Here is a 14,616-nt window from a genome sequence, read left to right as displayed (position 1 = left end):
TCCTCCTCGGGACTTAAGAACAATGGTAAATTATTATTAATTTAATGATTTCATCATATGTCTATTATGTAAGAATTAATATTTATGATTATTTGTATATGTATTAACATATGTTTCTCATGTTCAGTATGAAGTTGTCACTTAGTTACAAGCTGATCATGTCAACAACTTTAGAGATGAATGGGCAACAACGATGATCACAAATATCTCCAACAATGAATATATATGCATGGTAGTGTAATAGCTTTTCTTTGTACATATAAAATATAGTTGACCAATTTGTAAAATTCGTACATAAGTTAATATTTGTTTTGCATGAAAATTGGTTTTAAACATACCAATTTTACAAAAATTCACACAGTATTAAAAATAATTAAAAAAGTTGAAACACAAAATGAAAAAAAAAATTAAAAAAAAAACCGACGACGCACAAACAAAATAGTGCGTCGCCTGTTACCTATATAAAAGTTGTTGAAATGAAACTAAATTGATAAAAAGGACAAAAAACCAAACAAAAAAAAAAAGGAAGAGAACAGGCGATACATAACCTAACTAGTGCGTCGCCTGGTAACCCAAAAAAAAAAAAAAAAAAACACAACTCAGCTATGTTGCTCTAATATTTTTACTAGTTAGGTGTTGTTGAAATAAAATTAGATTGATTAAAAGAACAAAAAAAAATTATGAAATAACAGGCGACGTAAAATCTAAATAGTGCATCGCCTGTTAACTAAAAATATAAAATTAAAAAAAAAACAGCTCAGTTTTGTCACTCTAATATTTTTACTAATTATTTGTTATTGAAATAAAATTAGATTGATGAAAAGAAAAAAAAAATGATTAGAGAACAGGCGACACACAATCAAAATAGTACATCGCCTGATTTTTATAAATATATATATATAAAAGCTCAGTTTTATCTCTCTAATATTTTTACAAGTTATTTGTTGTTGAAATGAAACTAGATTGATAAAAAGAACAAAAAACCAAAAAAAAAACCCAAAAAAAAAAAAGGAATAGAATAGGCGACGCACAAACTAAATAGTGCGTTGCCTCTTAGCTATATATGTAAAAGAAAAAAAAAAAAAACAGCTCAGTTTTGTCTCTCTAATATTTTTACTAGTTATTTATTGTTGAAATGAAACTAGATTGATAAAAAGAACAAAAAACCAAAAAAAGAACCCAAAAAAAAAAAAAGAGAAGAGAACAGGAGACGCACAATATAAATAGTGTGTCATCTGTTAGCTATGAATGTAAAAAAAAAAAAAAAAAAAAAAAAAAAAAAAAAAAACCAATTCAGTTTTGTCCCTCTAATATTTTTACTGGTTATTATGAAGCTAGACATTCAAACTCTAGCAGTGAGATTAAATGGGATCTCAAAGGTGTGGAAGTTGGATTCATTGTTGGTTTTGGAGCTGTGATTGGGCCTCTTGTGTTATCCATCAGATGGAGGAAACGCTATTTCGACCTTGTTAAGGATGCTGCCTTTAGGATTTTACCTCATGTACTTCTACAAAAATGGTTGGCATGGAAAATAGGAATATGAAAATAATAGGCTGAGGAATTCGACAGTTGGTGGTAAAAGAGCAATTTGGATGGATGAACCTTTATGTTAACGGTGCAACAAGGTAAGCAATGTTTGTATGTATAGATAAGAGAAATGTTTGTATTTATAAGAGAAATGTTTCTCACTTCCGCTGTTATCAGTCTGTAATATGTGCATGAGCTCGAAGTAATATGTGATACTGCATTGTGAGCTTTTTTTTAGTTCCTGTAATTTTCTAGTCCATGCAAAAGAAAGTATTTTTCTTTTACTAAAAAATCCAACCTATATATAAATATCTATGGAAATAGAGTAATTTAATTATAATCTATAGTCTCTAACCTCTTTTCTCTTATACTGTATGGTTGCTTCCACAATTATTGATACATAATATGACGTAATTGGGAGAGAAAACAGGGTATAATCCAGCATTCCCTTTCTCCTCCATATAAGCTTCAGTTTCTGCTGCATAACGTTTGATTTTAGAAGTTTAGTGCTTTCCTTGGCTTGATATATTCCAATTTTCCATCCAATCCACTGCAATTTGCTTGTTCTTGTTGTTAGTTTTATAAGTAACGATGTTTTCACATGCTACTGGATGTTTTACGAGCTAAAATAGTGTCTAATTTGGCTTGGCTTTTGGCAGCCATGCAAGGATATCTTGTAGTCTAAATATTCAATCAAGGATAGAACTTTCAAAAGGTGTGCTTCCTTAATTCCCTTTGTTTTAAGCTTTGTTATAGTAGTAATTGCGTAGTCATTAAATTGTTTACCAAATAAATATTAACTGATAGGATAGGTGATGTATTCATGTGCAGGGACAAGTGATGTACTCATGTGCTGTTGTTTTATTTGATTTTCTAATTTAGGTATTTGGACCATTATATTAATTTGCAAAATATTAATGTGTTATTATATTAATTGTTATATAAGTTAAAGCAAAAGCATAAGTAGAATTCACAAGGAAAAAAAAAAAGACTAGGAAAAAATAGAAAATAAAAGAATGATACACAAGTGTCAATTTTATTCCATCTTCCTTACAATTTAGCCGAAATTCATTCAATAATATTGGCCTTAAAAATCTTCTTCTTCATATATTTGTTTTTTTTTTTTTTGCTTTCTCATTGGTTTCAAAAAATCGCCTACTTGATTTATATTTAAATTATATACATCATTTGTTAGAGATAAGGTCATCCACATCTCATGCAAAGGTGTAAATTAAGATTTACAAAACTAAAAGATTAGAACAGAATAAGTGCAAACTTAAGAGTTTTGATGATATTAAGGTTATTAATAATCCAAACATGTAATTTATTAAAAGAAAATTTTGACAAGTGGTGCCTATAAACGTGTGCTAGTGGGTCCCAGGCATTGAAAGGATCGACCCTTTACATAAAAAGGCATGAGGTAGCTGTTGGAGATACCAAGCCTAGAACCCCACGCTTCACAGCTCCCAGTGCCTCTGCTTTCTAACCCTACAAAACTACACACAGAAGAAGAAGAAGAAAATCTCAATAAAACCCTCCAAACACCTTTTACTCAGCTTCCAATTCCAAAAATGGAGGATTTCTCATTCCTCTCCGACACAGATGAATTGGCAGTAAACGAGCTCTTTTCCCAGGCGCAAGACTTCTGCGTTGTCGAACAAGTCCCCACTATCAACTGCTTTTCCTTCGTCGATTCTCTGCTCCCCACTAACCTTGAATCCCGCTTTCCAAAGCTCAAATCATTCCCACAAACCAACTCCAAGCTCACAATAAGGACCCAGTTGGATAGCTCAGTTAAAGGTAAACAGGAAGACTCTGATTGCGCTTCCGATGAAGATTCTGAGATTTTCTCGCCCACCATACAGAAACCAGATAAGAGAAGTGATTTCAAGAAGAAATCACAATCTGGGCTTTCTTCAGTACCTCTAGATTTGAAGGATTTCTCAGTAGAAAAGGATGTTTCGGAAGAAAATTGGGATCCATCCAACAACATTTTAAATGGCAGAATATCAACAGGTATGTTTGCTGAGTCATATCGAGGGATTAATCTTTAAAATAACAACTTGAGTGGCCTAGCTTCCCATGCATTTGTTGTTTATTGCAGTTTACATATACTAGATCTTAATGGAAACCTACTTACAGGTAGGATTCCAAGATCTTTGGCCAATTGTAGAGCTTTGGTGGTTTTACACCAGGGAAACAATCAAATGCTTGACACCTTTCAATTGTTATTGAAAAATATATCCACCTTGCGTATCCTTTCTTTGCAATCAAACAAATTCTATGGGAGCATTATATGTACAGGTAGAGACAGCATAGGCGATTGGCCAGTGATCCAAATTATAAATGTAGCTTCCAACAATTTTAATGGTGAACTACCAAGCTAATACTTAAAAAAATGGCATGCAATGGTTGACACAAATTTTGACTTTCATGAAGCAACTCCAAGCTACATTAGTTATAATTATGAAGATGTTGTGACAGTTCCTAGCAAAGGTCTACAAATGGAGATGGTAAAGATACCCAAAGGATTCTCCTTGATTGACTTTTCAAGCAACAACTTCCATGGTGAAATACCAAAATAACTGGGACTCCTCAAGTCTCTCATTGTACTCCACTTGTCCAAGAACGCTCTCGATGGTAGTATTCCATTGTCTTTTGGAAACTTGCAGCAGCTGGAGTCTTTGGATCTCTTAAGGACCCATCTGAATGGGGAAATTCCAGTATCACTTACAAGCTTGACTTTCCTTCATTTCATCTTTTGGCAACTTGAAGCGGCTCGTGTCTTCAGACCTCTCAGCTTTCAAACTTGAAATTTTTTTCAGTCCTGCACCTATCATATCTTAAAAATCATTATTAAGTTCTGCATTTGGTTTTTTTAAAAATTTACTACTTCAGCACTTTGTTGTTATATTGAAAATATCTACCTCATTTGATAGAGTTTAATGTCATCCACATCTCATGTAAAGGTGCAAATGCATATTTATAAAACTAATAGGATTAGAATGACATAAGTGCAAACTAATAGGTTTCACTACCATTGATTTTTCAAGCAACAATTTCCATGGCGAAATACCAAAATAATTGGGACAACTCAATTATCTAATAGTGCTCAGCTTGACTAATAATGCTCTGAAGGGTCAAATCCCATCATCTTTTGGCAGCTTGAAGCAGCTCCAGCCTTTAGACCTCTCAAGGAATCCCCTGAATGGGGAATTCCCAGCATCACTTTCAAACTTGAATTTTGTTTAAGTCTGCACCTATCATATATTCACCTAGTATAGCTGAAGTTGGATTCGCTGTTGGGTTTGAAAGTGTGATTCGACCACTCTGTGTTTTCCAGAAGATGGAGGAAATGTTATTTCGATGGGCTTGCAGACATTGCATTTTGTGACAGCTCAGACCACCCGCATTCTAAAGCCGATAATATCTACATGCGAGTGGTCTGGACTGTCACAATTTAGTATCCTATTTCACCTAGTTCTGAGAAAAATAAGTGGCAGGGGAATCCATGTTGGTGGCAGAGCAACTTCAGTGGATGTTGTAATTGTAAGGTAAGAAATGGCAATGTGTTAGTGTTTTCTTATAGCTTTTGCATTTATATATGTTTGGGTTCATGTCCCTGCTTTATTGATGAAACGTGTGTATTGTGTGATTTGGGTTGATGTTGGGTACTATATAAGTTTGTGTGTGAGATTAGTTTTCTATGTCATTTCTCCCATAGTGAAAGATCCTACTCTCCATGTTACAGATTCATTGACATCTTTCTCATAAGAAGCAATATATTGTAGCAAAAGCAGGACCAGGACGTACCTACCAAAATATGACATAAAATGAAATTAACAAAAGGATTATTCCATTAAAAAAAATCTTTTTCTTTCCCAAAAAAAAAAATGTATGTATAAATATACATGTCATTCTTTAACTTTTTACTGTATTTTCGTTTTGATTTCAGTGCTTGAGAAAGTTTTTCATAACCAAGTTCAGTTAGAGTGTATGCTTGGTATTCATTTTTTTTTTTTTCTTTCTTTCCAAAACAAGTCAAATAAACAATATTTTAAACTAAAATTCAGCATTTTTTTTTTAAAGTTGAATAAATATTGAAATAGTGAGCCGTTACAATATTTTTTTCAATCATATAATTGCAAACGAGCTGTGGAATATTGAATTATACTGTTCCAATTCCAGTAAACAATTAAGGTTTTGGAAAATGATGCATATATATGTGTGCGCTTTTGACAGAAAGACTCTTTTTCACCAAGAAAAAAAAAAAAAAAACCCGACATGAAAAGACTCTTTTTCACCAAGGGGAAAAAAAAAAAAAAAAAAAACCGACATGAACACTTAATTAGTAAAATGAAGCGTATCTTATACGTACAAACATATATATATATATATATATATATATATGTGTGTGTGTGTGTGTGTGGACTTTGGCCAGAACGAATGGGGAAAAATGGTGATTATATTATTGAATATTGAGGTTGCTTAAAGTTTAGAAGAAAGTACTTGGAAACCAGAGTACCTTTAAAAAAAAAATAAATAAATAAAAATCCTATTTCGATGATGTTGAGGACATTGCATTTGTAATATATTATCCAAAATAAAAAATAAAAAAATGGTTGTCACGAAAAATGGGAGTCGGAAAATAAGAAGCAGGGGAATCGTTGTTGGTGGCAGAATATTGTGGATGGTGTATAATAAAGTAAAGCAATGCCAATGGGCTAATGGCAAAGATGGTGTAAAAAAGGAAGGAATTTCAATTGTGGTGTTTTCTTATATTTGATTTTCAAAATCTCTTTCTTAGTTAGACGATTATATAAAATTAATATATTTTAAATGTTAATGAATATATATCCCACAATACTATGTATGCTAGAGCAAAAGGAACGATGTAAGTCACGCACAACAAGGACATAAAATTAAAGTGGTTTTAAAATTAACAACAAAAGAGAGACAATAAACCTGTTCAAATAACGACAAACATCCACCTTTGTAATGTGTGGCACTCAAATTAACTTTAGGAAGAAAGAGAATAAGCATAGATTGACATTAAACATGGAATTCGCATTCTTCTTTTTATTTTGAAAAGAAAGAAAGAATAAATAAGGTAAAGGATTAATTTTTCGTAAATTAAAGGTCATCCACATGAATTCCTATGAAAGTGTAAATTGATATTAAAAAAAAAAAAAAAGAAAAAGAAAAAGAAAACAAAAACCAATAGGATTAGAGTCGAATAAGTGCAAACTTGAGGATTGTTAAGGATATTAAGCCAGGCACGCTATCACAAAAACAAAATCACAAGTCGGGCCTACTTGCATATGAAGTGGGTCCCACCCACGTGTTGAAAAGTTTGACCCTTTACCTAAAAAAGCATGAATTAGCCATTGTAGATCACCCAGCCCAGATGCCCACACTTCACAGTGCCTCTGCTTTTTAACCACCATACAAAACTACAAGAAGAAGAAGAAGAAGACGAAGAACAGAACCTCAACGAAATCCTCCAAACACCTTTTACTTTGCTCTCAATTCCAAAAATGGAGGATTTCTCGTTCCTCTCTGGGCTTTGTTTCACTACCTTCCCTCTGGACTCGAAGGATTTGTCAGTGAAAAATAGGAGGTTTGGAAAGAATATGGGATGGGAAAAGGGGTTCAAAAGCGAAATAAAAAACGTGGGTCATTTTCGTCTTCTTCGGAAAATGCAATTCCAGACGTGAAAAGGTGTTCTAATCGGAAGTCGAAAACTGTGTCATTTTCTTCTCCATTGGGTTGGGGTCTAGGACCACTCACCCAAATAGGCCTAATGCATAGACCAATGGGCTAGATACTCCAAGATTGTCTGAACGAGTCGAAGACATTGGAGCGCCATAACGGCTCGAGATCCTGGATTTCAAAACGCTATTATTTTTCCAAAATAATAAAATATTATTTTTTTCTCTATTTTAAAAACAATATTTTGAAATAAAAAATATAAAATATGGGCAAATGAATACTAAGAAAAACTTGGAAAACTTCAAAAAAAATGGAAATTTAAAAATGGAAAAAACTATTAAGTAAACTTAAAAATATTTAGAAATACTTTAGAAAATCTAGGTACAGTATTAGAGAAAAATATATAAAAAAGAAAATAATAATTTATATTTCATTATTTTAAGATTTTGAATGAAGTGGTAATTCAATTTAATATTTGAACTAACAATCCAAAAGATCTTATAGGATCAAAAACTATCTAGATTTACATGTCACGCATATGCTTGGGAGGTGATAAGTTCAAGACATCCAAAGTGGGGATAATAATTATTTATTATAACTTATCAAAAACAATTACAAAAAATTAAAAGTCAAGGCGAGTGATGTGTACCAAAATTTTTAGATCAAGAAAGAAATATTAAAAGACAGAAAGACAGAGGGGAAGAGAAGACAGAGAACAAAATAGGTCAGAAGTCAATTTCATTCATTCATAATACCTCCCTATAGTCCTACTTCTAAATATATATATATATATATATTACATGGATAATATTCAGTTTCTACTAAAACATAACTTTCTTAAATACACATAAATAAATAATTGGCAGTAACCTCCTCCTGTAACCTCCTTGTACCACGATCACATGCTCAAGTGGTCATGAATTGCATGTTAATGGATTATCCACATGAGGTCCACATCAGCGAGACAAAAAACCTTTAAAAAATTAAAAAATTAAAAAAATAAAAACTTCGAAAGACTTTGAAAACTTAGAAAAACTTTTAAAAAGATTAGAAAAACTTTTAAAAACTTAAAATTTTGAGAAAACTTATAAAAACTCATAAACTTAAAAAAAACCTTTGAAAAATTTTGAAAAGTATGGTCTGTCCTGTATTATATTAGGACAGGGCTTTCCATTTTATAAATAGAAAACATGTATAGCTTTATTTGAAATTTAGAATTTGAAAAAAAAAAAAAAAAAAAAGAAAGAAGGAAAAAAAAATGCTCTGTAAAAATATGAGTAAATTTTGGGACGTTTTACATGAATCAGAAAAATATTTAAAACATATATTTAAAAGGGTATGGATAATATTTATTATTTTAAATAAAATATATATATATATCTATATAAACTTAAAAACCGAAAGAACTTAAATTAAAAAAAAAAAGAAAAAAAGAAAAAAACCATATGGTACCCGAAAGGAAGTGTCTGAGGAGGACATAAAAAAATCTGGCATCAAAACTGAATTTTGCACGATGACAGGCGATACTTTCGGCATTTGATTTAACAATAGAATATATCAAAGGGGAATCAAACTCTTTACCTGAATTTTTAACGAGATAATGAAAAGAGGAAGCCGCAAGGTTAAATGAAGGCCGTCCTCCATCTTATGGTCCCAAATTTCATCATATCAGTTCTGCATAAGAATGATCATACGTTTGCAAAAGAAGATTGCAGAAGGACGTTAAAAATTTAGCACCAAACAGATTTTTGCACGACGGCAGACCATACTTTCGGCATTTGATTTCTCAATCGAATATAACAAAGGGGAATCAAACTCTTTATATGACTTTTTAACAAGATAATATTTGTAGGAACAGATAAGAAAGTATCGAAAGAGAAAGCCACAATTTAAAGAAGGCGGTCATAAAAGTTTAAGTAAAAGAGCGATTGACACATGGCCTAACAAATTAAAATTATGTATGTCGCTTAATATGTATGGGAAAAACAATGACTTATCCCAACATGGCATTTCCCTCTATAATGTTTTTCCATATATATATATATATATATATATTTCTATTAGATATATATATATATATATATATATTGTTTAATCACATATTTTTAGTCAATATGAAAACCCATAAGAAGGATTAGGAAAAGGCAGTAACTATTTTAATAATTTACATATTTAGTATAAGTCTAGTATTATTGTTTATAATTGTGAAAGAAAGATCAACTTGAAGCAACAAATTTATGATACTAATGGTTTATATAGTCAGACATTCATATAATATGTACATATATAGGGTTTCGATCTTATCAATATATCCTAATTTTATAAGGTCAAAATACAATTTAAATAAATCAGGACAAATTATTGACTTTTTTTCATTGTATTTTAATTTTATAAAATCATAATATACTAACTAGATAATTATTTTATATATATATATATATATATGAATGGGGGACTTATAAAGATGAACATGCCATGTCCGGTCCCACATGGGGAAAAAACTATCAATCTAACTTTTAATAAGTTGACTTACATGTTAAAAACACATAAATAAAGCATGACTTAATATTTAATCTATCAAAACAATAGTAAAAAGATTGTAATATTTAACATGTATGAAATTAAAAGAAACAATATAAAAAAGCAAGACTCACATAATTAATAGATATGTGACATGAATTTTTACTTAATAGATACTATTTGTAAAAATCAATCTCTTATGGTAGAGCTATTAGAGAAGTTGAAAAAAAAAAAAAAAATGAGGAAGAGTAATCAACACGGCTCTTGGGAATGCTCTAATAGACTTGTTGGATATCTTTGAATATCTTTGCCTCTATATATATATAGATTACAATTTCCAAAGCTAGCATATACCACCATATAAAAAATTTCCTTTTAAAACACCCTTCAAATCAAGTTGTGACAATTTGTATTTTTAGCCCAAAGAGAGATGGCGACCAATGTTTTTGGCAATCCCATCACGGATAAAACTTTGAAGGCACTGCCTGAGTATGCAAGCAAGGCTGTAATAACCAGCGAAGACAGGGCACAAGTTGCTCTGAATTTGAAAGATAAAAACGCTGCCAAGTTTGCGGAGGAATTGGCTCGCATACAGTTTCCTGAAGATGTGAGAGTATTGGGCACTATTTACAATGCAACCGGACACACCTTAACATTTGCTTACGATCACGATTGGTCTGGCCACGTTGATCGCAAATATTCATACCCTCCAAAGATTGAAAATGGGCAGTTGGGAGCGTTTTTGCATATTGGAGATTGTCCAATTAATGTAATTGGTGGGCAGAAAGCATCAATTGCTGCTGCTGTGTATCATGCAAATAACGGGTGGAAAAGTAGTAAGTGGGTTTTTGCATGGCTCAACGAATGGTCATCGGAGAAGATCATTCATAATAAGAACAAGGTAATTAATTAATTACTGTTTCTTTCTTAAATCTTTGCCATAATATATATATAGTATTTCCATGGTTAAGGTATCCTAACAGTTTTTATTTGCCAACTAATGTGAAACTACATGTGAGGTTTGCGTTGGTCCGTACAAAAAAATTGTTCGGATATCTTTACCATAGAAACTATTTATATATATATATAATATCTCTTTCCTATATATCATTATTAGTACTACAATTATTATTATTATTATTAGGGCTAATTTCACTATAGCCTCCGTAGTTTTACATTTTACTCAAACGCATCAGTATTTAATTTGGAAAATTTCATTATATATCTCTTCAGATTTCATTTTTTGTTTCACTTAAGACGCTTTTGCACAAGCATTAGTCAACTTATAAATTCTACAGTCAAAATAACAATTCTAAATTTTTCTCTTATTTATATTATTACATATACCAAAAAAAAAAAAAAAAACTGAAAAAATGAAAATCATTTATAAAGCCAACCATATTTTTATTTTTATTTATTGACTAATCTTTTAAACATTTTTTTGAAAAGGTTAAAAATGTTATTTTATACCGTATACATATATAATATACACACACGCACACACACGTATGTTCACTAAAGTAAACAGCTACTAAAAAGGCTAAACGGAAACAAAAATGAAAGATGACGTGGTTGCAGTGAATTTTTCTAAAACAAAGATTGTATTTGTGCCAAAAATTCAAAACAAAGGTGGCTAATTAAAATGAAATTCGCCCTTGTTTTGTTATTATTTTATTTCCTAAGAAATATTGCTTTGTAGTGCAATAGTGTTATAGGAACTAGATAATAAAACCTGCAAATTATATCTCGACTAAAAATTAAATTATCGTAATTGTTCAGGTCTTTACCAAGTTCGAAGAACCTCAAACGGTTGAAAACTGGGAAGCTATCCTAGAAAAACTGAAAAATTCCCATCAGAACCCAGCTGAAAGCACTGCCTATGGATTCAAAGCAACTGTTTTAATTGGCAGTGGCAATACCCCAACATTGAATGCAACAATTACTTTGGCACCGTGATCCATATATATTGATCGAATTTCAATATATAAATTGTAAGAATAAGGGTGTCAGATGGTCATCCATAGTGTGAATTTACATTTTCAGAATGATTTCAAGGTTCACCCTATACTGATATAGGCTTACTTTATCATATGATGTACTTTGAAGAATAAAATATATCAATAAATAATAGTATTGTGTGTCATAAAATAATAAATAAAGCTCAGAGATAGTTATCTCTAGAGTGTGTTTGATTTCCTGTCATAAATAATATTATGGCATTCGATTACTTTTTCATTTGGATGTTCGTGATTTTTCCCTTTTTTTTATTTATTTATTTAAATTTTTAGTTTTTGGTCAAAAACGAGGATATATCAAGTGAAAATAGGTGTACATCAGCCTGAATCAGAATTCAGAAAGCTAAAAAAAGTTGGAAATATACTTATATTCCAGCCTGGATTTAACAATTTATTTCTCGCGGCTTTTCCTATCTAATAAGCTGCTTTATTTAATTCTCTTGCGACGAACAAGAATTCCACAGTATCAAACTGATGCAAGTGTCCTCGTATGTCATCAATGATGACAGCAAGAGTCCAACGTAAATAGGCTTCCTCCAAAGTAATAGCGCTCATAAGCCCCATATGTCATCCTCGTTTGGATGTTCGTGATTCACTAATGTTACATATGTGATGGAATATGTATATATGGAAATCAGTAGTGACCTGTCAAATATTATTGAATTTGTAATTTTATATCCACAACTTATTTGTAACTTATTTACCAAATGATGAATGGTGTGTGAATGGTTTATCAATATATATATATATATATATATATTAATAATCGAAAAAATAATATAAACTAAAATAGATTTATAAATGAGCCTTTAAATAGATAAATGAAATTCAATAAAATAAATAAAATAAAACCATCAACTGGTAAATGTAGCATTATATATTAATGTTAATATCACTACAACAAAAAAATCTACAGTCGGATTGACGACAATTCTACCCTATTCAACCTTTGTAATTCTACCATTACATCAAGGATAGGTAATCTCACAAATTTGAGTTATCTTAGTTTCTCAGAAGCTAACTATGTGGGGCAAATCCCAAAAGATAGATTTCATGCCTCACAAGATTGGCCACTCTTGACATATCTTCCGCAGAAACTTGAGATCTCAAATTTTATAGCATGCTGCTTCAGAACCTTCCCAAACTTGAACAACTAAACCTTGCTGGCCACGTTTCATGGATTTTTGTTATCATATCCATTTACTCATTTTTATTCGGCCATGTTTCTGTGAATGGCCAACGTCTTGGAAGCCAACAATCTTTGTTGCTCCAACTCAAGCATACCCTCATTTTCGATGCAAACAGCTCCAAAATTTTGGTGCAATGGAATCCATGTTCTGACTGTTGAACTTAGCCAAGTATAATCTGTGATCAGGAAGGACATGTCATGGCTCTCAAAATGAGTCATTAATCAATCTCCTGTGGGATTGACAAATATTCTACCCTCTTCAACCTCATTCATCTCAAGAGCTTGGATTTTTCTTATACGAACTCCAACTCTGCCCTTCCATCTAGTACAGGTAACCTCTCAAATTTAACTTGCCCGAATTTCTCATTTGCTGGCTTTGGGGGCCAAGTCCCAAAAGAAGTATCACTTCTGACGAAGCTCCTTATTCTTGATCTATCTAACTGGAATTCTTGGTCAAATCTTGAGAGCTCAAATCTGAGAATGGCAGTTCAGAACACATCTTGAAGAACTATATCTTGATGGAGTAAACTTTTCAACATTCAGGAATGAGTGGGGACAGGCTTTATTATCTTCGTTGCTGTTAGAAAATCAGAACAAAACAAACACAACACAACTTATCGAGGTTCAGTCAAGATGACCTACGTCCTCGTTGCTCCGGTGAGAGCTTCTGGTCTCTTATTGATCTTGCAGTAGTTACACAAACTATCACCTCTTGTATACAAACAGGTTTTCACATAGAAAACATACTCACCAAAACCCGAAGCCCCTTTGTACACCCTTTCAACTTATACAATCACTCAATCTCACTTAGAGATGGTTTCTCACTCATAAAAGAATACAATTGAAGAAAAGGTAAATAAGAATCTTGGAGCTCCTCTCTCATTCACAAGCTTGAAGAAAGACTGTTTTCTGTTATATCTGTTACTACACTCGAAGAGAAAGAGTTCTATGTATATATATTACACACCAGCTTCAAAACGACATCGTCCAACTTATTATGAAGACCACTTAGATTAAAACACGTAGCTTGCCGTTATTCTGTTACAATATGCTGGAAATGATTGCTTTGCCCTTCTTTATTTTCAAGTAAATGAAACGATGTGTTTTGCTCTTCTGAGGCTTATCCATTGAATTAGCTCGAGTCTTCTCCAAATGTTGACCTCATGCATACACCAGATCTTTGCAAGATGCATTTGTGGATTATATCTTCACATATCTCCACCTAATCCACAAATTCAACCAAATACAGAAGCTCATCACCATCTCAGCAAAATTCTTCACAAATTGGTCAGCCTGCTCCTATTCGAAGCAGGTTCTTGCAAGTATTAAACTTGCCAACAGTGAGCACTTTTGTTCCCATATCTGAAGGATTAAACTCTGTAGGAATCTTCTCCAATCTGACTACTTTCTGAGCTGTCAAATCTCGAATGAAATGATATCTAACTTGAATGTGCTTAGATCTTTCATGAAAAACTGGATTTTTACATAAATGAATTGCACTTTGACTATCTGAGTACAAAGTGACCTCCTGCTTGAGTACTTTAAGCTCTGTCAGTAACCCTTTAAGCCAAATGACTTCTTTTGCAGCCTCAGTTACTGCCATATATTCTGACTTAGTAGTTGACAAGGCCACCACAGGCTGCAACTGAGATT

General features: G+C 32.0%; 2 protein-coding genes and 1 long non-coding RNA gene across 5 annotated transcripts; 2 read left to right on the top strand and 1 right to left on the bottom strand.

Annotated features, from left to right (window-relative positions):
- The first annotated feature begins 2,829 nt into the window (after positions 1 to 2,829).
- LOC132804096 (uncharacterized) lies at positions 2,830 to 4,360 on the top strand. 3 transcript variants are annotated; one of them, XM_060818029.1, is made up of 2 exons: positions 2,830 to 3,543; positions 4,012 to 4,360. In XM_060818029.1, the coding sequence occupies exons 1-2, from the start codon at positions 3,099 to 3,101 to the stop codon at positions 4,110 to 4,112; spliced, it is 546 nt and encodes a 181-aa protein (XP_060674012.1). In that variant the 5' UTR covers positions 2,830 to 3,098; the 3' UTR covers positions 4,113 to 4,360. The 3 variants fall into 3 exon arrangements, with proteins under 3 accessions (XP_060674012.1, XP_060674011.1, XP_060674013.1); XM_060818028.1 differs by having other exon boundaries at positions 3,670 to 4,360; XM_060818030.1 differs by lacking the exon at positions 4,012 to 4,360 and adding an exon at positions 3,632 to 3,768 and having other exon boundaries at positions 2,832 to 3,543.
- A 3,602-nt stretch (positions 4,361 to 7,962) lies between these two features.
- Positions 7,963 to 9,248, bottom strand: LOC132804097 (uncharacterized). Its single transcript, XR_009639246.1, has 2 exons — positions 8,821 to 9,248; positions 7,963 to 8,212 (listed from the first exon to the last, which is right to left on the bottom strand). It is a non-coding gene; the product is annotated as an uncharacterized LOC132804097 (long non-coding RNA).
- An 852-nt stretch (positions 9,249 to 10,100) lies between these two features.
- On the top strand, positions 10,101 to 11,968 carry LOC107407489 (23 kDa jasmonate-induced protein). Its single transcript, XM_016014774.4, has 2 exons — positions 10,101 to 10,660; positions 11,539 to 11,968. The coding sequence occupies exons 1-2, from the start codon at positions 10,190 to 10,192 to the stop codon at positions 11,713 to 11,715; spliced, it is 648 nt and encodes a 215-aa protein (XP_015870260.3). The 5' UTR covers positions 10,101 to 10,189; the 3' UTR covers positions 11,716 to 11,968.
- The last annotated feature ends 2,648 nt before the right edge of the window (positions 11,969 to 14,616 follow it).

The sequence above is a fragment of the Ziziphus jujuba genome, chromosome 6 (assembly GCF_031755915.1).
Source record: "Ziziphus jujuba cultivar Dongzao chromosome 6, ASM3175591v1".
In the NCBI taxonomy this organism is placed as follows: Eukaryota; Viridiplantae; Streptophyta; class Magnoliopsida; order Rosales; family Rhamnaceae; genus Ziziphus; species Ziziphus jujuba.
Note: the sequence above shows the minus strand (reverse complement) of the source record. Positions and strands in the feature narration are given on the sequence as shown.

Bases quoted from the DNA above. Each gene is read 5' to 3' on its own strand.
- LOC107407489 (XM_016014774.4), top strand. From the start codon at position 10,190: ATGGCGACCAATGTTTTTGGCAATCCCATCACGGATAAAACTTTGAAG. The intron at 10,661-11,538 runs GTAATTAATTAA...GTAATTGTTCAG, and splicing joins TCATTCATAATAAGAACAAG to GTCTTTACCAAGTTCGAAGA.
- LOC132804096 (XM_060818028.1), top strand. From the start codon at position 3,099: ATGGAGGATTTCTCATTCCTCTCCGACACAGATGAATTGGCAGTAAAC. The intron at 3,544-3,669 runs GTATGTTTGCTG...ACCTACTTACAG, and splicing joins AAATGGCAGAATATCAACAG to GTAGGATTCCAAGATCTTTG.